We start from the raw sequence: 24,774 nt of genomic DNA, 5'->3' as shown, positions 1-24,774 counted from the left end.
GGGCTTGTGTTTCATCATCATCATCATCAATTTTATTAAAAGTGCCGGTATAATGTTGTTGTATTGCCTCATGATCTAAAAGTGGATTATTTCCACCAACATCAATACCTAAATTAGGTGTTTCGTTCACAAATGTTTCCTTATTAAACCCACCCTAACAATACCACTACTACCGGCACCACGTCTAAATCTCTTTGTCATTATTGAATGGAATTAATTTAAATCACACTCAAATAAATCACAAGAAAATAAATGGCAACAAATTAAATTGCGTAAATTAAATAGCGAAAAGTAATGATAGAGTTGGAACGAAGATACCAAATTGCCGGACTAATTTCCAACAAAGTAAAGGCGGCTAGAATTGCAAATCGACCAAAGCTACTTCGGATTGTTGCAACCAACTCCACCAACAATATTATAATTGTAAAATTAATAATTGAAACTAGAATAAAACTTTATAATATTTAATTGAGAGAAATTTAAAGTGGCTAATTGTTGCAAAGTAGCTATAACTGAGAGAAATTGAGTGAATTGGTGTGGATTAAAATTGAAAATGAAGAGGGATTTATATAGGGGTAAGGGATGGGTTAAAGTGTTAAAAAAAAAGTTTGGGGGAGGGGGGGGGGGGGGGGGGTTGGGGGACCAAAAGGGGCGTTTGGAGCGGGTTTGGCAACGGCCATTTTTGCAAAATGGACCGATTTGCCCAACGATCGGCCCACACAAGTTAACCGCTACATTTAAAAAAAAAAGAATTATTTTGACCGGTTTAACCAGTTCCAGTCCCAAAAAATCAAAACTGAACCGGTAGGTTTTAAACGGTTAACCGTAACCGGTAAACCGGTTCCACCGATTCCGATTCCGGTTCCGGTTTTACCGCTTCGGTTACTGGTTGCCAGGCTTAATTCAGGATACAAATGCTTCGATTGACCTTATGTTATTAGATATGGTGGACTCTGACGATTTGACATCATAGTATGAATTGATTGGCATCTTTTCATGCGACAGTCAATTGCCACATCAAGACCACGACGGTTGGTATTCGTGGAGAGCCTAGTGCTACTTGGAGAACAAATTGCGTTCTTTTTTTTTAATTCACTCTTCCCTGCTCTTGGTCTGAAAATAAAGAAGGGTCTTTCAAATTTAAACTCGATTTTGGTTCGTTACCAAACTCATTGATTAAAGTTAAGAATTAGTCAATTTCTGTTGATAATGGTTTTTTTATCAACTGTATCCACTTTTTGTTCAAATTCTTGGTAATCAGTAGAGCACTAACTGCTAATTTTAAAGGTACTATCATATATTGCATGAAAGCTCATAGAAAAATTAGTTAGGGCTGTGTGGGATTAACCATAATTCGTGATGTTCGGGCAGACTACTACACTTGATAGTGTTTTATTTGTCTGTGATTTTAAATATGTACTCCCAAATGATTTATCGAGCTTACCCTGATGGAGATTGCGTATTGTATACATACATTATCAGACCCAACTTATTTCTATTCCTCCGTATCATATGGCTACAGCGTAACTAAGGGAGTTGAAGGAACAAATTCAGAATTTGTTTGATAAACACTTTACACAACCTAGTGCACCTTTGAGTGCTCCAATGTTGTTTGTGAGGAAGAAGATTGAAGACAATTAAACAAGGTGACAATCATGAACAATCATACCTTGCCTCACATTGATGACTTATTCGCTAGTTACAAGGTGCGGTTTAGTTTTCTAAGACTGAGTCAGGATACCATCAGTTGAGAGTCAAGATGAAGAATATCTCAAGATTGCTTTCCGTACTATATACCATCTTTGATTAAATCTTTTGGACTTACAAATACCCCTCCTGCCTTTATGAATATCATGAACCGAGTGTTCAAGCTATACTATGATACATCTGTTACCGCGTTCATTATGACATCTTATGATCCATCACTTTGAACAACTTGTCCTGGCTAAGAGAGAAGACATTCTTTCCATGTTGAAGAATGATACTGACATAATTGGATGAATCTACATTTTCGTCCTTATATGCAAGCTTAAGCTACCCTGTAGACTGAATCACCAAAACTCTAATTGAGGCATATAAAAAAGTTAACAAAAGTAATCACCAAGGGTAAGCCCAATGAGTTTTGCTAGCACAGCTTTTAGAGAGGTCAGAAGCCTTTCTGACTTCTTCTCATGCCAAGCCTTCAGCCATTCCTTCTGAAAAAGGCTCTTGCAAAATACTACTGTTCCGCAATTTCCCTTCAACATTTTTGTGAAACTTTCTTATACAATTCACTTGACTTTTTAAATTGTTCCCACTGGATATTTGGAAAAAAAATGCAAGTCAAGGTAAAAGAAAATACTAGAACTAAAATACAACATTGTTGATTTCTGTTTATGAATCACAAATGTTTACATGTCTATAGAGAGCTACTACTCAGAAATGTAACACCCAATTCATGGTCTTAGATTTAAGCTTACCATTGCCTTACAGGCAAGGTTATTGGCAACTTTTTACACGCTCTTCGAACTTTGAGAACAAGGATTTGCCTCTTGTTGGTTATCACTGAATTCCCAAGCCTTGTTAAACTTTGCAAACATCATTTGCCTGTTTTGTCTTGTTTACTGCACTTGTCTTCTTGAATTTTCATATCCCTTCTTCGATGCCTTTCTTTGCCCCTATGATTACACTTACAACGAAGAATAGAGAGATGGTAGGATTATGTAATATTATCATGTACAACAGTTCTGTTTGTAGGCGATGTTAGAGAGCCATTGATCATGGGAGGTGGGTGCGGTGATAGGGAACCAGAAATGCAAAGAAACTTCAGTGTCTGGTTGGTCCACAGCCTATTTTGTGTGTGATAACTCTGACTTGAAGATATTTTAACGCCCACGAGCACACACAAAAAAAGAGAGGCTTCAAGACGGCATCTATTATGAACAATTAGACGGCATTTTAATTAATTGATTCTTCCTTGAAACGCATAATCATTAGATCATACTATCATTCCTGACATTAGTATGCATATGTATGATTCAAAAGCCACACAGCAGCGAGTGGATCTCTTTAAAGATTTGCAAAAAGCAAATAGGAACAATTTACAAGAATCGCGAAGGCAACCAGGAAGGTGCAGTCATGTATGGTGACTGTTTTGACAAATATGGAGTATACAGAAGACTAATATTCACAAAATTTCCCACAGCCTTTGGCCATAAAAATGATAACTACCCCTTGAATACACGGGCAATAATACATGGGATCTACGGGGACAAAATCAAATAGGAACCCCCGGGTGAGGAGGTGGAACAAGGGGCTTTACCAAAATAAAAGAAGTAACGTCAAAAGAAAAAAAAGGGGGATAAACTGAAACCCTGTACACGTACCTCTATATCTGTCTTCACCTTCCTGAGGCTCTAGGGCAACAATAATATACAGAACCCAAAATTTTTAGCAGCCGTCCATCTAATATTTCTAAACCTTGAAAATTCACCAACTTGACATAAAATGATGCCCTCAGGGATAACGAGCTTCATCTGAACCATAAAGTAAGCAAGAATTAGCAAGATCTACCAGGTATTACACCATGTTCTACAGTTCACCAATATCATCATTCAACAACCCAAACTACCTTTACCCAAAAAAGTAGGGGAAGTGATCAATTGAAAGCCTCATAGAAGCATGTCACTAAATTTAGACTCGGTGAATATCGGTGTTGGCAAAACCTTTTTCTAAAGCATTTCAAGTATTTGATTCATCAACTTTGGATACCAGGACTGTTAATAGAACACCAATGCAAGTCAACTGACTTTAGTACACATTAAGCTAAAAGAATGTTTTACCTGTACACCGCTGTTTCCCAGGCATGCTAACCCATTCAGGGACTGATTAGCCACCAAGGAATTATCCATTTCTGTTGAGGGTGGTTCAATCCAGTCTACAGTCATTGGGCCTAGCAAACTAACTGCTATTCCTTGCTTGCAGAACCTAAGCGTGTTGTTGTGAATGTTGCAATGGTGACAGCTGCTGCTGTTCCTGCTGCAACTGTGGCTGGGTCACTGACGAAGGAGGCAACTGGGAGGATTTTTGCCGCCAGTTGACACTAACGTCAGGCCCTGCTGCAGACAAGTTGTCTGAAGATTGTCTTTTGCTTACCCCTCGGCTGACTTGAGGCGCAGACTCACTGCCAGCAGAACTTGTTGGCAGAGCACCAATTGAGTCAAATAACGGTTCTGTACCTTTCCACTGATTAGTGCTCAGGGTTGAAACATCTGCAACATTAGCTGCATCGTTGCAGTCCTGAGGCATTGAAGCGATTGCACCTATCTGAGAAGTTTTGCACGTAGATCGTCGTTCAGCTTGAGGTTCACCAGCTTGCAAGTTCTTCGATGGATTTGAATTTACTACATGGTTCTGCTGCAACACTCGTTGTACAGTTGCCTGGCTTTGACTCATCAATTTTTGCTGTGGCTGCACCTGGGACTGTTGATGCACCAATGCTTGGTGGTTGGGAGAACCCGACACTGAGGACGGAACAGATTGCTGAGATGAATTAGTATCAGAGGCAGCCAATGAGGCAGGACATTGATTGCTACTTTCCGGATTAGAAGGCATCTCCTGCTGAAGATGCTTAGATGGAGGTGGTTGGCCAGAGTAAATCTTAGTCTGGGGCTGCTGAAGCTGACTTGAAGAATGAGGTGCCATAGCTTGTTTTGCAAGCCGGACAGGACTGTGTGCTGATCCAGAATATACTCTATGACCTTGTATCAAGCTAGTAGCTTGCTCACCTTTCTCAGCAGATTGATTTGCCTGATTGTTAGAAAGCCCATTCATTAGAGAGGGATCTTTCTGCAAGTTCTGGTGCATCATCATGTTCCCTCTGCCAACTCCCTTCAATAATTTAGCTTGTTGTTGAGATTGTGACTGCTGTCGCTGTGGAGGATGGTGCCTGCCTGCTTGTTGAAGCTGCTGCCCCCCGGTCTGACGCGGTCTTTGCTTGCTCATCTGGGTTGTTAGACTGCTGCCCGCAGTTTGAGCAGGCCGTGCAAGCCCATGAGTTGGCAATGCATGAGGTTGGGGCATTGGGGTCATTGAGGTGGGGGATGTCAATGGAGAAAGTGATACCGGCGGCGAAGAAGATTGTGATGTGGTCTTGGGACTTTTTTGCAAAGAAGATGAAATAGGAAGTTGGGCCTGTGGATGTGAAAATTGTTGCTGTTGCAACAGCCGCTGTTGCTGGTGCTGGTGCCTCTCTTTAGCAAATCGAATTGCATAAGCTTGTTGCTGTGAGTTGGTGGCATGATTAGCCCCTTGAAGATGAGGGTGATGAGGGCTAAGCATAAGTGGCTGCTGTGAAGACATAGGATGTGATTGCTGATGATGAAGTGGATATGGTGAGACGGGAGAGGAAGGCAGGTTGGGGAATGAGGAACCCAACCCACCAAATGGAGGAACCACTTGGCTGTTCCCCTGAGAGGCCTGCAGCTGAAGCTCAGGAACCACCATTTGCCTCTGAGCTTCCTGATTCTGTGGTAGCTGTATGAGAAAGATACCCGAACCGAGTCATTGAATTAAACATGTAAGGAATATATGGCAACTGCAGAGTTGAAAATTACATGTTCATAATGTGTTCCTATGTATCAGCAACCACAAAAAGAGAAGAAAATGATGCAGAAACTAGCGTCAAACAACAAATTTTCAACCAAACATGCAAGGAGTTGTGTGACACAGTACCATGAAATGCATCAAAATTGGGATATTAGATGTCCATAACATGCTCCTTACATCAGCAACCACAAAAAGAGCAGATCATGATGCAGAAATAGCATCAAGTAACAACTTACAAATTGTGGAAGTGCATAATCTTCATAGAACACTCAAAGTTTACCCCTTCAGTACATAAAAGTGCATCTACTCTCCTAGCGAAGTCATGAAATCTTATATCTGAATGCAGTTCACTGAAAGCGAAACAATCTTTATCTTTCGCAGATTGTCTCTTCTTGATTTAGCTATAGCTGTGATTTTGGAAGCATTTAACACATATCAAATGACGCAAAGGTGAGAATAATATTGCCTCCTGTTTTCTCAACACATTAGTTAGAAATAAATAAATGAATCTCCCTCAGAATCTTCTAATTTTTTAGGACACGTTTTCCACATCAAAATTTGCTAGTTTGCCTAATTGAACTGCTATGTTTACTATCCATGATCGTGTGGACTCTACTCTTCAAGAACAAAGTGACTACAGATCAGATTGTAACAAAATCTCAGAGGTCACAGTGAAAAAAAAGAGCAAGGTAGTTGTAATAAAATAGCAGGGATCTATTTTAAGTCCTCCAGCAAGGTACTAGAAATCCTTTAAATTGGATCAACAAGGAAATCTTTTCGTATGCCAACTTCACCAATGGACCAAATAAGAGCAACAAGAGAAAAGCAATCAAAACCAAGCAGCTGACTAACCCGCATCATGTGCAAACCATCGCGAGGTCTCATCATTGAATTCACCTGATTAGAGCTCACTCCAGAATGTGTATTTACAGTGTTTGGCATTGCTACCATCCCAGATGAAAGCATGCTTCCAGAATTCAACATAGACGGTGATGCAACTGCCTGGAACCCAGGCCTTGCCATTGGAATACCTCTATTAATCCCACCCATCATACCCGCACTGTTGCCACCGGAAAGAGTACGAACACCACCACGATCAGTGGTTGCAGGAACCCCAGGAGCAGACATATTGGGTTGCATATTTCTCATTTGATTATACTGCTGCAATCGCTGATTTTCATCAACTGGAAGAGAAGCAGATCTAGGAACAACATATCTAGCATCCCTGGGAGCACAATTACCAAATTGGCACATGATGAGGAAAATCCCAAACATATTTTTTAAGCATAATCCATTCATTACCTAACAGATGCATTAAGGGGACTTGATGATGATGGAAAGTTGTTACCACCAATCATACTGGTGGAACCCTGGACTGCAGAGTTTGCACCAGAGGCTGGGAGCACTGAGTTCAATGCAGACTGACTTGAAATAGATAATCCACTTGGGCGCGGACCTTGGCATCCAACAGAAAGATAGTCTGGACTAGGCGAGGGCGCATCACACAGGTCCAAAGGTCTTCATATAACAAGCAGAATGAACCACAAGGAAAATAATAATTAAGAGTTAGCCAGCTTTTGTAATTACCAACTTGAGAAGTGTCCAACTCTACATTAAAGCATCACCGAAAGACTTACGTAAGAATAGGGCCTCCGTTCAGATTATTTGGACAAAGTTGGGAAAGAGCATGTGTGTGTGAATCATGTGGTTGCTGGAGTTGTCTTGGATCATGTTTATAGCCCTTCATTGAAACAGGAACGCATACATCAACTTGGAGCTCAGATGTATAATGCAAACAAACAGAAATAAATCTCTGCTCTGTACACATAACATACTCTTTTAACGTATTTCAACATTCTGCAGGCTAGTAAAACATATTCCCTCCCCGTCCCAATTTATGTGGTGGTGTTTGACTGGTCATCGAGTTTAATAATGAAATGAAGACTTAAAATTTGTGGTCTAAAACAAGCCAAAGATATTTGTGCGGCTACAAGTCATCTCATTAAGGGTAAAATGGGAAGTTTAAAGTTAAATTGTTACTAAATATTGAAAGGTCTCATTCTTTTTGGGATTGACTATAAAGAAAGAAGTGTCACATAAATTGGACCAGAGGGAGTATAATATTTTCTCAGGTTACTAAGTTATAATCTTATTTACATTGAAGCAAGATTACATATGGAAAATCTCCATCAACCTGAAGGAGATTAGGTGGGTGTCACCAGGAAGCACAAGGGATGTACTAAATTGTTGAAGCAGAGATGGCAATTTAACCAGTCAAAAGGAGAGATGGAGGATTGTACGAGCATGCATTTGGTGGACTGTTTGGAAAGAAAGAAATCGAAGATGTTTTGAGGACAAGCAATGCAGCATTCAGAAGTTGGAGATGAAATGCTTAGTCCTTCACTATGTTTGGTGTAAACAATAATATTTTGCAGAAGCTGGAGATAATTTTGATGTTCTAGACAGTATGTAAGAGACCATACAGATAGGAAATGTTACTCGTATCTTTCCTTACTTTTGGGAGACTACGCAGCTTATGTAGTATACCTGTTTATATATAAATGTTACCATTCTCAGAAAAAAAGGATAATCTGATATCTAGAGCTGCTAGGATGAAACAAAGACACCAGTCCAGGACAATATACCAAGTGTTCTGAATATGGTATTGGTATTTTTGATAAATCGCACGTCACTTTTTTTGGTTGGGTTCGGGCTGGGGTTGTAAAAGTAAGGGTACTTCATTCATAAAAACAGAACCAAAAAAAAAAAAAAAGACAAGCTATAAGCATTCATATTGAGGTAAGCAAGGTTTCTTCCTTCTCCCAAAATATCACATTTCCTCTCCTTGACACCCATAAATAAGTGGAATAGATTCCTATGGGAAAAAAAAAAAGAAAAAAAAAAAAAAATATATATATATATAAGTGCATTTGAAATATTGGGTTGTAATGAAAAGATTAGAATTGAAATTTTTGGAAGAACGGCATTTGATTTCTCGTCTCCTACAAAAAAAAAAAAATCACACTTCAAATTTAATATGCACTTTCTTATATCAACCATTCTTACTAGGTGCCAAATAAAAAAATTATGCAGTCTCTATTGATTCACACTATATAGCACAAATACTCCTGCAAAGCCACTCTACACTTTTTTACCCTAGAAAACAAAGCATTCGGCAGTTTCCTTGTTTCCCCAGTTTGCATATAACAGGACAATTTTATTTTTATTTTTTTATGACAAGGGAACCCGCAGCTGCTACCCTTCGGGTGCGCACAGGGACAAATTTTTAGATCTCATTCAACAACTGTATTCAAATAAACACAGAAATTCAACTATGAATAGAGGTATTATTAGACACACATGTTAAGGGAATATAAAATCACTGGCATCGTAAACAAAAATTGCAGTGAAGTAACGAAAGTTAATATGATAATTTCCCAATAACAGACTATGCTGGATAAAGGACCAATACCCTATCCCCTCCCCCTCCCAAAATTTCCTATCCTATTTTCTATGATAGAGTTTACATCGGCATAAAGATAACCAGCACATTAAACTAATATAAAATTTGACGTAACCAAGGGATACATCAATTTAACAGTTATACGGTTTCAATACAGAAAGCACCACATCACGGCTTCAGTTCAATTGCTTTAAAATCCAAAGTTCTTGTTACAACAAGTAGATCATTCTTATTGTAAAAATATGCCAAATTTTGTTTTTCCTTTTATAAGTAATATCGCAAAATGTCCTATCAAAGTCCACCAGCAAGGAAATGCACATGTTTTATGCATAATACAATGTACTTTTCCTTTTCTGATGAATCAGCTGGTGATCTTACAAATAGTAACATATCCAGCAATTACTCTCCATGCAAGAATATTTCAAACTATTCTTCACACAAGTGTTATGCAGTCTTAATTCAAAGTTTACTTTCTCAAATTAAGCTGATTGTGCTGAAATCCCATCTCTAATTCCCTAGTTGGATAAACAATTTATCCTTCACAAATATAAGTCATCAAGGGCCCTAGGGAAGTGATTGTGGAGATTAAAGATTGAGAAGCACACCCTATAGAGGGAGGTGATGGTAAAAAAGCATGGAATAGTGGAAGGGGAATGGAAGACAAAATGTGTAGTCTCTGGAGGAATACCATAAAAGGATGGGAAGACTTCAGCAGCAGCATCGCATACAGGATAGGAGATAGAAGCATAGTTAGCTTCTAGAGCCAGAGTGGGGAAAATATGTTGACACTCAAGTTCTCGAATATTTGCAGAATCTCGTGCGGCTCTAGAGGTGACGAGGGAAGAGTTGATCTAATATTTAAAAAGAATCTATATAACATTCCTAAGATTGGAAGATTGTTGAATTTCAAGGCCTAATTGAAAGGCTATGCAAGTACATAACACACTGCCTGTGAAGGTAGGTGTGAGGAGCGAAAGTACAACAACAACATACCCAGTGTAACGACCAAGGTGGGATTTGGGGAGAGTACTGAGTACGCAGACCTTACCTACCATGTGGAAGTAAAGAGGTTGTTTCAGATAGACCCTTGGCTCAAGGAGAGCATTTCAAAGCAGTATGGAAAAAGAAAATATGGAAGTGAAGAAGCCATAGAAAATATTAAGGAAAGCATTACATAGCATTACGGACAATATCCACAACAAAATAATATGATAACCGAAGCACAAGAAACAACAAGTAGTAACAAATATCGAAGAATAAGAAACTACGAGAATAATGCTAATACTACAGGTAAGGAGAAGCAGATACAGTGCTCCAAACTACCCCCAAGCCTACCTATCTTACAGGAAAGCGAGACAGCACTCAATTACCTACTAATCTTTTACCCTAATCCACGACCTCCATATCCTCCTATCTAAGGTCATGTCCTCGGTAAGTTGAAGATGTGCCATGTCCTGTCTAATCACCTTTGTGAGGACAAAAAGTGTTCTTGGTAAAGTCATTACTATAAGCTCTTAGTTAGGATTTAGGAAAGAATTGGATTTCCTGCACACCTTTTTTCTCAATTGTGGTGTTCGGGCTAGCTTGCGCGCACCTCGACTAATTCCACTGGGTACTTACTACCGTCCCATCAGCATAGGTACAGGATAACTCTGTCCATCAAGGCATAGACAGATGGGAATAAATCACCTGGTGTTTTTTGCCTCCGCTTGAATTTAACCTTAGACCTTACGGTTTTCAGTCCACTTCATTGATCACGAGGCCAAACCGCTGGGAGTTGGGTTTCCTGCACTTATCAGTTTAGGTTTTCATTGTTCCAAGAAAAATATGTTTTTTTACTTGGTTGGCAGCAAGGGGAGGGACACTTACAATTGCGAGTTCGAGAAAGAGGATCACATGTCAATTCCTGTTTTAGGCTCAAATCAGATGAAGACAAGGGTCATTTCCAGTTTTGTCAGTTGGCAACTCGCTTGTGATGGGAGAGCTTTAAGATGATTCAGACTACAATGGGAGATGCCTAACACAATGACGGAGGCCCTATTCAGTTGGCCTTTCGAAGAAGGAAGAGAAGATGAAGGGCACGGGATCTTTTTGAAGAAGAGGAATAACAGAATCTTTTAAGGGATAGAAAATGACTATGCACATCTAAGGAATGGCCTCTCATTTCAAGATTCTTTTTGGTGTACCGTGAAGTTCCACCTTGTCTAGAAGATTTGGTGTTTTTCGGAAGAGAATCATATTTCTGCTATAGGATCTCTAACTTTTGGTATACTGCTGATATTTTCCATCATTAATAAAGTATTACCTTATAAAAAATTCAAGCTAGGTGTCTGGGTTACTAGATGTCTCAAACCCAGCCTTCACATCTATTGGACATTTGGGACATTAGTAAACTCGTATTATTGCAAAGACTTACCCTTATTCTGACCCATCAAGTTTTGTAGCTATGTTGTCTTGAGCAATGCATTACAGAAAGCCTAATCTCCTATTGGTCCTAGTATGATAGACAACCAAATGGCAACCCCAAATACCAAAGCTACCTGGTATAATAATTTCATAAACACGTCGTGAAGATGTGAGAGGAAAATAAAGTTGCTCCATGTATACTAAACCGGCAGATAACAGACCAGCAAACTGTAGCTCAAGGACCATGAAATAAGGGACTTCTCACTTTAATATGACCAAGAAGCTAGATAAATTCTATAGAGAAATGCTAATGCAAGAATACCTGATTCTTTCGTAAAAGATATTTCTGCCCGATCAAGATCATTTTCTCAAAATGAGATCTAAGTGTATCCTCTTCCATTGGCCCCTGCAAACGCTGAAACAGTTGCCTGGCACTTCCCTGAATGATGTTTAGCATGTTCATTCAAATTACTGAAATTGGGTAAAAAAGTTAACACCAAGGTAAGAGAGAAAGGAAGAGAATTATTGAACCTTGGGAATGCCAGGTAATGTAGAAGGATAAGGTTGAGATGATCCTGAATCATCAGCACTGTCAGCACCATCACCACTACTTCTGTCCATTAGTATTTTATGTCGTTCTTTGCATTCCTTTGGTTTGCGGTAGATACACTGCAATTACTCAAGACGACTCGTTAAAAGCAGTGAAAAGATAAAGGTAAAAGAATGATTAAAAAAAGGGTTTAGCACACAGCAAAGAAAGTAGATATATGAAAGATTTAAAATCATCTACTTTTAAGAGTAGTCTGGCTAAAATATGGTAAGAAAACTCATGAATATGCTCACCTTGAATTGTAAAGTATTGTTGAAAGCATCACTTACAAGCTCCCAATTTGGACCCATGTCATGCACCAGGACAACGAGTGCCTAAAATTTGATGTCAATTCCATTAATACAGTCAGTTGAAAAGAAGTAGAAGTAGGTCTATATCAAATCAAAAAGAAACCAACCTGGTCCTCGAATAGTGACCATGGACTTCCTGAACCTGCTTGTCCAGCAGACATCTGCATGAGATTGCAATAATCAAATTTATTTTTATTAGTGGATAAATCTTCAGATAATCATTCCAACAAACAAAAGCAAATTGCAACAGAGCAACAGATTCTAGCATACACAAGTACCTTCAAAGTTTTGGCTCTCCTACCCTGATCCCTACCACTAAGCATTCTCATAAGCTTATTTGGGTTCGACATGTTACTCATCTGGGAAGCCGCTGGAGATGGGACAAATCCACCAGCAGGGCCAACATTTTCAAAAGAATTTTCAAGTGACTGCCTCATCATCTTTGGCTTCTTTGCAATATGTTGACCGAATAAACCTTCAATAAGGGAGTGCCGTTATACAAGAAGAATATTTATTATCAAGCTCTTAAACTGATGCGAAGTTAATAAGAACCGTACCATTATTACCATTAGAATCAAGTTGATGGCTCTCCAATCTCTTTCTCGAAGGATCCCTCTGACACCCAACAAGTTATAAACAATCACATAGCTGTTACAGAAAAATGTGTGTGTGTGTGTACACATGACATAACACAAAATAACAGAATATAATACACAGAGAGAGAGAGAGAGAGAGAGAGAGAGAGAGATCTGGTTATCAAAACACTGTACATTAGCATTGCCATTCTTAAAACCATCAGGAGGAAATGATACCACATACTTCTCCAACATGCCGAAATTTGAGCCATCAACAGCACAGAAGTTTTTGTTACATAAAATTGGTTCTGATAATCATGGCATATTCACATACTTGAACAGCAGGATCAAGAAAGAATATCTAAATGTTGCCCCTCCCAAAGAAAAAGGAAAAAAAGACAAAGAGGCACACATATGCAAAGAGATACATCTATGACCAATAAATGACAAAGAAAACAGAGTTGGTTCAAGCTACCAGCGACGTGCAGGAAAAGAGAAAGGGACCAAAAGATCGAGACAAAAACCTCGGTAAATTAGCGTGCAATACTAACAGATAAAAAAATCACTAATAAATTGAGCCACTATGTGAAAGAAAAAGAATAAATTGACAATTCATTGTGACACACCTATAGGTGGATCACTTCCCTAACTGAGCTCTAACTGGAGAGTGCAAAAATTTACAGTATAGTGCAGTTAGGTTCACTATGTGAACAAGAAAAAGGAAATCACCTGCTCGTTTTGAAAATTAGAATCAGCCTGCCATCGTTGTTCATATGTGGAACCCTGCATCGATGAGAATGCAGTCATCAAGAAAAAGCAAACATTGAGATGCTTCTAAACCAAAAACAAGTTGTTTACCAGAATCTTCAACTTTTTCTTCTTTTTAGGTTTTGAAACTTCAGCGGAGTCAAATGGTAAATGCTTCTCAAAATCCCCCACTGACTCGACTTCCAAACAATTTGGCATATGTGATCCCCCGTGCAAAGTACTTTGATCATCCTGAAATGAACTGGTATCGCCACTTGAAGCATCAGTTTTGATTGGCAACTGAGCACATCCAGATGTTGTTGCACTGTAAGGACTGAGAACTCTTTGCCTGGAAGCAGTACGCATACGCTTTGTTGGAATAGACGCATTAAGATTGCTAGATGGCCTTCTTCCCAGTTGCATAGATTGGTGAGTACCAAGTTTGTATTCCGCACGTTGTGTATATGGTACATCAGCGCGAACATCATATGGTCTTCCGCTATACGCCTTTATGTGGATCTTCCTTTTCTTCTGGGAATTTCTTGAAGATTTGTGACCTTCAATGGCAACTGATGTATCATATGGACTTGTCTCTCCTTCATCCTCTTCAAATGCATAGTCTTGAGATCCAAAGTCTGAATACGGATACAGCAAGAAATATGACCAGCTAGAAAAAACAGTACCAGGAGGCAACAACCTCCCAAGAAATTACAAAATTAAAAAGAGAACAGAGAAAAAAAACCTGGAATTGTATCGCATGCCGATGTCTCCACCTCTTCGTGCAAGCTACTACCAGTTTTCTGGAATTTCAAATAATAGACTAGCATCAACAAGTAGGATTAGAACACAAAACAAGTACAGCGAAAGCCAGCAAAGGCGGCGTTGGCTACAAGGCCGGACTGAATATAGCTGAGTTAAAACTCTTTCTATTCACCTCTATCAGTCAACAGCACCAGGCATGTTGACGTTGTATTGCTGTGTATCAACAAATATGCACAAGCAATATATCAATCGTGAAGTAAAGTATGGCAGCACCAGCAAGAAGTTTTACATACATGCTCTGTTCGAAACAATCTGTCGTACTTTCTACTGAGGATTATGGTAAAATTGTCTCAGGAAACATACTCCATGCACAATACATTACTTCTCCAATAATCTACGATTAAAAAAAGGTGCTCCGCGACCATTTTTAAATTATAAAACAATCAAATAGTTGAAAGAATCAACTATATCTACACCTTTAGACACATTATGTAAGTATAAAAAAGTTATAGGCAAAATATAACTTCAAATATTACTTAAGTAATCCTGTCCAAACAAAATGGAACACCTAAACATGGAAAAAGAGAGTCATAATGACTACCAAAACAATAAACCGTCATTGACTAATGCACAGGAAGAAACACATCATGTTTGGTCCTTATTAATCCATCATATATTGTAATTAAAAAAAGAAAAGCACATGCAATTTCCAAGTAAATGTAATCGTTTAAGATGCTACAGCTTTTGCAGTACATCATAAAAACAAAGTGGGAGTAAGACACAACAGCCACAAACTACGATCTTCTGTTCATTTCTCAGATGCAGACAGCCAACCACCAATAATGGCTTGGATTAAGCTACAATAATCTTCAGACTACAAGATTATGAGTAAAGTTCCTCAAGAAGTGCAAAATGAGTTCCGTATGGCTCTTGACCACAAGTTAAAAGAAAAACAAGTGAACCAGGAAGAATTTTCCTGTGTGGCAGGTAATGCAAGGGCAAGAAATCACATTTCCTCCTGTTATTGTACTCTATTAGTCAAAGTACAGCTTAGACTTTAGACTGCATACTGTTCATGCATCTTCATAAAAAATCTTGACAACTTTCTCTACATAAGAAGTATATAGAAGAATGTTCAAGAAAATAACTTGGCTGCCAAACAAACAACTTACATCAAAAGATCAATTTTCCCCCATTATATTAAGACCTAACAAACACAATGATCATATTTTAACAATTTCCATTTTCAGCAAGTGTGGTCACGTAATTCATAATAGGAGAAAACCCGACAAAGTGTACATCCTTTTCTCGACAATCCACTTATTATTTTAGTATTTATCCCCTTAGGTAGGAAAAGATAAAGCCCAATAAAGGATCACTATTAAGCATTTAAACCTAACAGAATAAAAGGACACCAATTAAGGACAATTAGACACAGCTTGAGTACGTGAGAGACACTGCAGTTGTAACAAATGTTCAAGTTACGTTATTAGATTCGCTTCCTGACTAGACATTGAATAAAATAAAGTTGGATTCTCCAATATGATCCCATAATACTTGTATCTAGGCAAAGGTCCACCAAACGTGTTGGATGAAATGGGCAATTTGCAACTCATCAAGTCAGAAGATGTAAAATCAAGCATTGGCGAAATTGTGATTCTCAATATATTACCTCGCAGTGCAGCACATGAGATTCTATAGACTTTCTGTAGGCATCCATTGCTCCAAATGAGACGGCATAGAAGAGGCTCTCCTGCAAGAAGGCATGAGGATCACTTAGAAGGATTACCATTTTCTGAGCTAAAATCATACGAAGTATCACCCCAGGAAAGCGAACGCATGAGCACTCAAAACAATCCCTAAAATATGTTCATGGAGAAACATTAAAAGACTAGAAAGATCAGAAGATAGTGACGTGTAAAACATATTTATACTTCTCCCAAATGATCTTCCCGTGGCGCATCCATGATTCCAGCATCAGACACCCTCTCTGGAGTCACCGGAGGTTCAGCAAGACTTTGTGGAACATCAGAGTCATTGTATTTCAGAAATCTCATGGCATATTCCCTAATAGCAAGAGCATGATCCTTTCTAGAAATTGGTAGCTCCAGTTGTTTGCTTTTCCCCTGCCAGGAGCATAACAAACTGCGAATTAAGGACCAAGATCTCCTCTCACCAGCCTTTCAACGGAAGCAAGTACACAGGAAAATGCAGAAGTTTAACTACTTGGGATTAGTAGCTTCACAAGCAATGTCATTTGTTCTAAAGGTTGTTCTGTTTGATTATAACCAGCTACATTTAACTTTTTTCTTGCTAAAGAACAACCAATAAACTATCCGAACTTTAATCCAGTTGCATTGAGATCATATACATTGAGGCAGCTCTTCAAACCAAGCAGCTTATGTATATACAAGTTCAAAATTAGTACATCCTATTAGAAACAATTGCATATTACCCAATGCTTATGCGGGAAGTGAATCACATAATTGAGAATTCTTGTAATTGTACTACGTAGCTCATACAAAAATCAGATCCAATGTAATAGAAATGCAACGGAAAAATTGCCGCAAACGCCGTCTAGTCTGATAACAGGGCTCATCAATTTCATTGTTGGAATACATGAATAATTACATAAGTATGTCTCAAGCTATTACGTGAAAATACTTTTAGCTTTAAGCCATTGCGTTCATCCTTCTATTTAAATTTAGAGGATTGGCCTTAAATCAGGCAATGATACAAGCCTATATCTGCATATAGCAGAACTATAATAATAAACAAATAAACGAACATACACACATAAATACCTATATGTTTGTGCTTGTGTGCGCATGAAATCAGCATAGCGATCACCTATTCCATACTCAAATGCATTTTCAGAAGAAAGGGGTTGCAGCACTACATACAACCAATAGGCAGATAATTACATGACAACTGACAATGGCCAAAAAAATGGCTCCACCAGGTAGAAAACTAGGGCATGATTTACCATCCTCCAAAGAAAAATTGTTTAACCTCATGGACCAGTAAAAAGGAACAAAAGAGCAAACATATACATAAAATAACAAAAGACAGACAAAATTATTTCAAGAAAGGAAGGAAAAAAAAGTAACAAAAGAAGATAATACTGTGTCATCTATATACCTCGATCGACTGCCAGAAGCCAATGACGGCTTTGGCCATTATATGAGCCACATTTTTTAGCTTGCAACTACTATTTTGTTCTTGGTATCGTGACCGTGCAGAAAAGGCAACTCGATGGCACAATTGAGCCGCTGCAGTCATTTTCCAAAGACGTTCCTACATGAAGAGAGACTTTTAAATAAGTGCCAAGTTTGGAAAAAAACATACTGAAAAAAAATTCCAGAACCTAAATGAAAATTTTATCATGTTTTAACCATTCAGTTATGGCACTTAAACAAGCTACTAGAAAAGCCGAAATGAAAGAGGCTCTAATGACAAGGGTCAATTAAGTCACACCTGCGCAAAATCATTTGCCAGCCAAACCATTTCCTCAAGCACATAATCCCAGTGAGATTTCCGACGATTCTCCACTGGAAAGGCCACAGCAGATAACTGTGCAATTCTTTTACGTTTCGCCTGTTTTTTATATTGTATTAGATCTTTACAGCCAAATAACAAAGTCATAGCAGTATTTTTACAAGATCGACCAAAAGAGGATGTGAAGTCTAAAGAATAAAGCAAAAACCTCTATAATATGTGCCTCTTTCAATATTGAGTCTTCATCACCCCTGGTAGCAAGTTTAACGTTGATCCCAGGTGCTTGTGCCTCAGAGGAAAGATTTAGAACTGCATGTGGTGATACATGCTGGGAAGGCTCAGGTATTCTGGACTCGATTGAACCCTGACGCCCAACAATACAAGCATATCCTTTTTGGGAGTTGGAACTATCACTTGTCTTTGTACTGGGTTTCCTCTCAGTTTCTGATGGAGATGGGCCAACTGCTTCCACTGGGGTGGTAATTTTATCTTTTACCTCAGTCTGCAGATTAGCTTTACTGCCAGCAAATTGTTCCTGTGATGTATCTATAAAATCATTCTGGTCATTTTTGGGACCAGAATTCCATATCTCATTAGTCAAACCACAACTGTCATCAGCTTTCGCCTCTTTCTGTTCTTCAAGATTGCTTTCTATAACTGGTGTTCCCTCTGGCACCGACAGTTGTTCCTTCAAGTCGCCATTGGAGTCTAAGTTTGTTGGGTCGGTAGACATCTCATTAATAGTATTTCGATCCAGATTATGGGTAGCCCGAGTGCAAGAAGATTCTGAATCTAAACCTTTTGTACCCAATGCTGCCCAACTGCTTTGAGCATCAATTGGTATGCTTTTCTGGTCACTCTTCCCACAAATTAACCCATTTATATGGCTGGAACTAGCTTGATTCTCAAGCCCTGCTGCAGCTGTACACAACTGACCTTCCTGGCCAGCAGAACCTACCCCTTCTTTTCCCAGTGATGATTGAGGCTTTACAGGACCTTCCTGAATAGACATTTCCTCGACACCAGTGAGTGAGTTCTGATCATGTTTGTTATTCAGCAAACCTCCGGAAGCACTAACTTCAGGAATGCTATCCGCCAGATCATCTTTCTTCAGGTAAGTAGTTGCCTCTGCAGCTTTAACGTCATGAACTTCAGAATCCAGCTGATTATCAGATGGCGGAGTTTTAACAGGCATAAAACCATTTGGACTAGAAGGCAGTGCAATGTTCAAAGAAGAGTTCTGGTCTTTCGGATTTTCTCCATCAGATACCAGTCCTTTTACATCTTTAGAAAAACGTTGTGAAGGCAAAGATGTGCCATGACCACCACGAGCAAGAATTATATCAGTAGAACTTGACCTAGTGCCATCCCCATTAGGCCGGGGCCTGTATCTTCGCTTGTAAGCTTTTCTAGGGACGCCAAAAGTGGCAGAATCGCCCAATTCTTTTGCATTTCGACTTCTATCCAACTTAGATGACTGTTCTGATGGAGTAAGATTGCTCCTGCCGGGGTGTCTATAGGACCTATCACCTTCAATGAATTCATTTTCACCATCAAATAGCATGAGATTGTCAGCACTGTTGGGTTCACAAAGTTGAGGAGCCCCAAGTCGACCACTACTTTCAACTGAGTCTCCATGAGGTGAAGCAGTAATTGCAAAACTACCTTTTGCTTCACTAGAATGCATAAAGAAAATTAGCAATCATAAAGGATTAGAAAAGCTAACAGAACTCCGAAAAATTACCTGGTCACGGGCTGATCTGGATGTTGATCTGTCAGAGAAGTAGATTGAACACTAAGTGAAGCAGCATTCCCAAATTTGAAATCCAGTGGATCACCAAACTGCAATAAGAAGAATCAAGTCATGCCAAAAATGTAAGAGGATAATTTCTGAAAATCTAATAATAAGCAGTCCAAGTATCATACTTTCGCATGAAATTCTAACTCTCTTCTCGTTTCCTCTAGGAAACCACACTCCTGCCTGTTAACAACAACAAATCTCACTGTAAGCATAGAGGCAATACTGAAATCATTAAATTCCATGTAGGCAGGTCAAGGAAGTGAAGCAGCATGCTAGCATTACCTAAGCTCATTATTAACCTCCTCGTATGCTGAACTCTGCAGCGAAGTTTTGTTACCAATTCCAACTCCGCCTTCAAAAACTCCTCCCATGGAATCAACCTCGGCATTGACTACGGGATCAGATTCCGTACCACATCTATGCATTCCCACCTTGGAAACTATAGGGTCTTGCCCTCCATCAGTACAAGCCTCGATCAAATTCCTAAAGACAAAGACAACACTTAGACACCATGCAGGAACTGAAATACCAACAAGAGAAGTAACAACTGGTATTAGCATTTAGATAACAGTATATGTATACCCCTTTTGTGGATATATATAAGGACTTGTTTAAAAAGTATCTTTTGAAGCCCACATGCAAGAATTTGGTTTTATTACCTTTTGTGCTTCTATGAACTTAAGGCACTATTCTGGTTGCAGCCTCAATCCCATCCAACTCTTTCTTGAATAAGTGCAAAAGAAAACAGAAAAAAAAGAAACCCCACTTTGTAAAAAGTCCACTAGGGGTAAAAGTGAAATGTATAACTGCAGAAAAGGAATATGGCACCAGAGAATCCAGGTCTTTTCCAAAAGAAAGCCACTTCACAAGTACGATTTCTGGGATTCAGTTAAGGTGGAAACAAGAAAACATGGCACCAAAGTAACATCACTAGATACAAAACTACCAGACACATAGTACTTGGTAGATGAATAGTTACTTAGAGAAGGAAGTGAGTGGCCATACGTATACTTTATCAGGTACTCTTTAGAACATCCGGAAAGAGATATACACGTTGATAAACTATGTTACAACAACAACATGCCCAGTATATTCCCACAAGTGGGCGATAAACTATGTTAATGCCTCTTAATACTTTAGAGTACATACATACTTATAGGTTCAAAGAGGGGCAAGACATGCTCCACCAATTAATCTACAAATAGAAGAGAGTATGCAAACATGGACCAATCCAGGCACAAAGAACTACATGTCTCAGTGTCACTTTGCTTTCTGGAAAATTTTCAAGATCAAGACAACAAGTTGCATGCCCAATATCCGTAGCGTCTATTATCCTATACATTAAGTTCTTATTCAATAGTTACTAAAGAAAACTGATCAAATAAGCTCCTAGCCCCTAGGGAGGATCCACATTGATCTTCCTGTTGGGAGATTATAGATGGTTTCAGCATGTAACAGCAAGTGTACAAAAGAAAAGATAAAACTTCCTTTCAATATATTCCATAATATCCATGGGAATAATAACAACAACACCACACCCAATGCAATCCCACAAGTGAGGTGTGGGAAGGGTGGTGTGTACGCAGACCTTATCCCTACCTTGTGAAGGTCGAGAGGTTGTTCCCGATAGACCCTCGGCTCAAGATCCATGGGAATAATCTTTGTACAAATTAATGGTACACAAGAGAAAAGAGCTTATATGACCATAAGCAGCTTGGAGAAAGAAACGTCTAAATTTCATGCACACTGTAATTGGTTTTCGTTTTTCACATTTTGATTATATTCACGTGAACCCAGTAGCTTTTATCCAGATCTTATATATGTATTACGAAATCCACTAAATATCTACAAATATTTGGTTGTGAACCCAGTTATTATCATATTAATTAAGGTCGTTGTAGGAACCAATAAACTTCAAATCCAGGATGCGCCTCTAATATTTGTCCAAGATAAATCAATATCCCATGATCCAGTGTGAGTGCATTTGTGTGAGTGTGATTGCTCATAGTCTATACTTATCCATTAAGTATAGTATGCGATATCAAGAACTAACACCTAAGTCTCTAGAATGTAGCTGTCAAAAAAAAAAAAACTGTGACACAGCATTTGCACGACTAGACAGCAAAGCTAACAAACAGAATTCAAATACTAAAGACGCCTGTCAGGCGGGAGCATTTTCACAACTTTTCGTCCATGTCTTCACTCATTTGCATAAAAGCACAATAATTCTGTGATCACCAGCTTCAAACAAGTCTAATAAAATCCCATGAGGCGAAAATCAAGCTCAAAGAACAAAATAGTTTCATTTTTCTTGACATGCAGAGCAACAACAACTACTTATCACGTAAAATTAAGCTCTTCTAAACAGTTTAAGCAATATGCACCACCATATATGCAAAGAACCCCTAAATTAACAATTATGAACTCTAGGGTTTGCAAGAAAATGAACAAATTTCCAAATTCTAGGGTTTGTAAAGCTTAGGAATCAAAATAAATACCTCAATTGTGAACACCTGTGCCCAAATTGCAGCTAAGATTAGCAATGCAAAGGTTTCACCTGGTTCTAGGGTTTTTATACCTCAATTGAAAGCAAAAAATATTTGCCCTAGAATATATGAAACCATGAATGCATTTGAAACTCGTACAAATACAAATAGTAGAAAAAACAAGTGCCCTATATTGACATATAAATACGTATGTATGTATTTATTTGTTGTGTCGAGTAAAATAAGGTTGTTTGTGTTTCGTTCTTCGTGCTCCTTCGTGTTCACAAACTTTCTCTCTCTAAACTGTTATGTTTTTTCTCTCTCTAAAAGTTCATAAAACTATTATTCTTTCGTTCTCTGATAATAGTGGGCTGGACATGCAGAACGATGAACCAAAGGCCATTTTGCAATTTTGGACCATTTGGGCTTTTCTTATTTGGGAAAAAATGGACATATTTCTCATATTCAAAAGGGATGGTGTTAACTGTTAACCCATGTTACTTGGAAGAATTAGTTATTGGTGACATTTTAGTTTTGAAATTACCATAGGTGACTTATGGGGATCACTTAAAAGTAAAACCCAATTAAATTTAGGTTTAAGAAGATTGAGGTCCAAAATATATTTTTTCAAACTTCTTAATTTTTTACAAAATACAAAAAGATCCCAATTTAATCTAAAAAACCCACCAACCCCTTCTCCTCCTCCCCCCTCCCCACACCCTCTCTCCCCACCCACCTCTCCCAAAAAATTTTTAAAAAAAAAAAATTGATATTTTTTATTTGCTTTTTCACCAGCCCTCCCCTCTCCTCCTCCCACCCCTGTCCCCCCGCCCCACACCCTCCCCCCAAAAAAAATTTTTTTTTTTAAGAAAAAGTTTTGATATTTTTTATTTGCTTTTTCACCACCCCCCTCTCCTCCTCCCACCCTACCCCCGCGCTACACACACCCCACCCCCAAAAATTTTTTGTTTTAAAAAAAGTTTTGATATTTTTTATTTACTTTTTCACCCATTTCCTCCTCCTCCCCATCCCCCCCCCCCCCCCCACACACAAATTTTATTTTTTTAAAAAAAAAAGTTTTAATTTTTTTATTTGCTTTTTCATCGCCCAACCCCCCTCCTCCTCCTCCTCCCACCCCTCCCCCAAATTTTTTTTTTTTTTTAAGTTTTTGATTTTCTTTATTTATTTTTACAACCCCCCTCCCCAAAAGAATTTTAAAAAATGATTTTTTTTACAAATCCCACTCCTCCACCTCCCACCCCCTCCCCCCACCCCAAAAAAAAAAAATTTAATATTTTTTATCGTCCCCACTCCTCCTCCTCCCACCCCCCCCCCCCCCCCGCTCCATCCCCCCTAAAAAACAAAAAAAAATTGAAAAATTTTTCTTTTTGTTTTTTGCACCCCCCCACCGTTCCAAAAAAAAAAATTGTTTTAAAAAAAGAAGTTTTGACAAGTTTTTTTTTTTTGCACCACCCCCCCACAAAAAAAAAAAAAAGATTTTTCTTGAAAAGAAGTTTTGAATTTTTTTTTTTCTTACTTCCCCACCCACGCAAAAAAAATTATTTTTGGTTTTTGCCCCCCCCCCCCCTCTCCTCCCCACACGCCAAAAAAAATCTTAAAGGGAAGTTTTGAATTATTTTTTTTTGGGTTAGGAAAAGTTTGGATAAAATCAAGGTTGTTGTTGTGTGTTTGTAGTGAAATAGATGGTTTTTCTGCTGCTGTCCTGGTATGGTTCAGGGTTTAAAAAAATATATCCAACAGATAGTTTTTTTTGTTCTTGTTCGGTATTTATCTGGTTCTAGAAGATAACCAACAGATTTGTAGTTATTGCAACAAGTTCTACACTTTTCGCAACAAGTAAACAATCCGTTCGCAATGACTCACTAATATTGACATAGCTTGATTATTTACATTTTGTAGAAGATATCTAACAGATTTGTAGTTGTTGCAACAAGTTCTAAACTTGTTGTAACAAGTAGACAATCTATTGCAACAACTACAAATCTGTTGGACATAGCTTCAGTTATTTGGTTTTGTTTGTAGAAGGTATCCTACAGATTTGTAATTGTTACAACAAGTTCTACACTTGTTGCAACAAGTAGACAATCTGTTGCAACAACTACAAATCATTGACATATTTGATTATTTGGTTATGTTTGTAGAAGATATCCAACAATTTGTAGTTGTTGCAACAAGTTCTACACTTATTGCAACAAGTAGACAATCTGTTACAACAACTACAAATCTGTTGGACATAGCTTTAGTTATTCGGTTCTGTTTGTAGAATATATCCAACAGATTTGTAGTTGTTGCAACAAGTTCTACACTTGTTGCAACAAGTGGACAATCTGTTGCAACTACAAATCTATTGGACATAGCTTCAGTTATTTGGTTCTGTTTGTAGAAGATATCCAACAGATTTGTAGTTGTTGCAACAAGTTCTACACTTGTTGCAACAAGTAGACAATCTATTTATGAAATAACAAATGTTGAGGAAAGATATAGCTAAATTAATGACCAACCGACAATCAATCCTCGAAAGAGATGAAG

The 24,774-nt window shown here is 38.4% G+C and overlaps 1 protein-coding gene across 4 annotated transcripts; it reads right to left on the bottom strand.

Annotated features, from left to right (window-relative positions):
• Positions 1-3,039: 3,039 nt before the first annotated feature.
• Positions 3,040-22,601, bottom strand: LOC132049701 (chromatin modification-related protein EAF1 B-like). 4 transcript variants are annotated; one of them, XM_059440609.1, is made up of 23 exons: positions 22,237-22,601; positions 20,021-20,221; positions 19,864-19,918; positions 19,682-19,779; positions 18,146-19,613; positions 17,917-18,036; positions 17,581-17,736; positions 16,374-16,565; positions 16,112-16,192; positions 14,420-14,477; positions 13,789-14,312; positions 13,660-13,713; positions 12,913-12,970; positions 12,634-12,830; positions 12,463-12,516; positions 12,299-12,379; positions 11,987-12,124; positions 11,778-11,894; positions 7,224-7,327; positions 6,889-7,104; positions 6,439-6,811; positions 3,822-5,514; positions 3,040-3,515 (listed from the first exon to the last, which is right to left on the bottom strand). In XM_059440609.1, the coding sequence occupies exons 2-22, from the start codon at positions 20,161-20,163 to the stop codon at positions 3,967-3,969; spliced, it is 5,835 nt and encodes a 1,944-aa protein (XP_059296592.1). In that variant the 5' UTR covers positions 20,164-20,221; positions 22,237-22,601; the 3' UTR covers positions 3,040-3,515; positions 3,822-3,966. The 4 variants fall into 4 exon arrangements, with proteins under 4 accessions (XP_059296592.1, XP_059296608.1, XP_059296616.1 ...); XM_059440625.1 differs by having other exon boundaries at positions 6,439-6,802; XM_059440633.1 differs by having other exon boundaries at positions 12,922-12,970.
• Between the last annotated feature and the right edge of the window lie 2,173 nt (positions 22,602-24,774).

This window comes from Lycium ferocissimum, chromosome 1 (genome assembly GCF_029784015.1).
Source record: "Lycium ferocissimum isolate CSIRO_LF1 chromosome 1, AGI_CSIRO_Lferr_CH_V1, whole genome shotgun sequence".
Classification (NCBI taxonomy): domain Eukaryota; kingdom Viridiplantae; phylum Streptophyta; class Magnoliopsida; order Solanales; family Solanaceae; genus Lycium; species Lycium ferocissimum.
Note: the sequence above shows the minus strand (reverse complement) of the source record. Positions and strands in the feature narration are given on the sequence as shown.

Excerpts from the sequence above, each read along its gene's own strand:
- LOC132049701 (XM_059440609.1), bottom strand. The coding sequence starts at position 20,163 with ATGCATAGATGTGGTACGGAATCTGATCCCGTAGTCAATGCCGAGGTT. Across the intron at positions 19,614-19,681 it reads CCAGATCAGCCCGTGACCAG|TGAAGCAAAAGGTAGTTTTG; the intron begins GTAATTTTTCGG and ends TATGCATTCTAG. Across the intron at positions 12,971-13,659 it reads CTAATTTTCAAAACGAGCAG|AGGGATCCTTCGAGAAAGAG; the intron begins GTGATTTCCTTT and ends GTTGGGTGTCAG.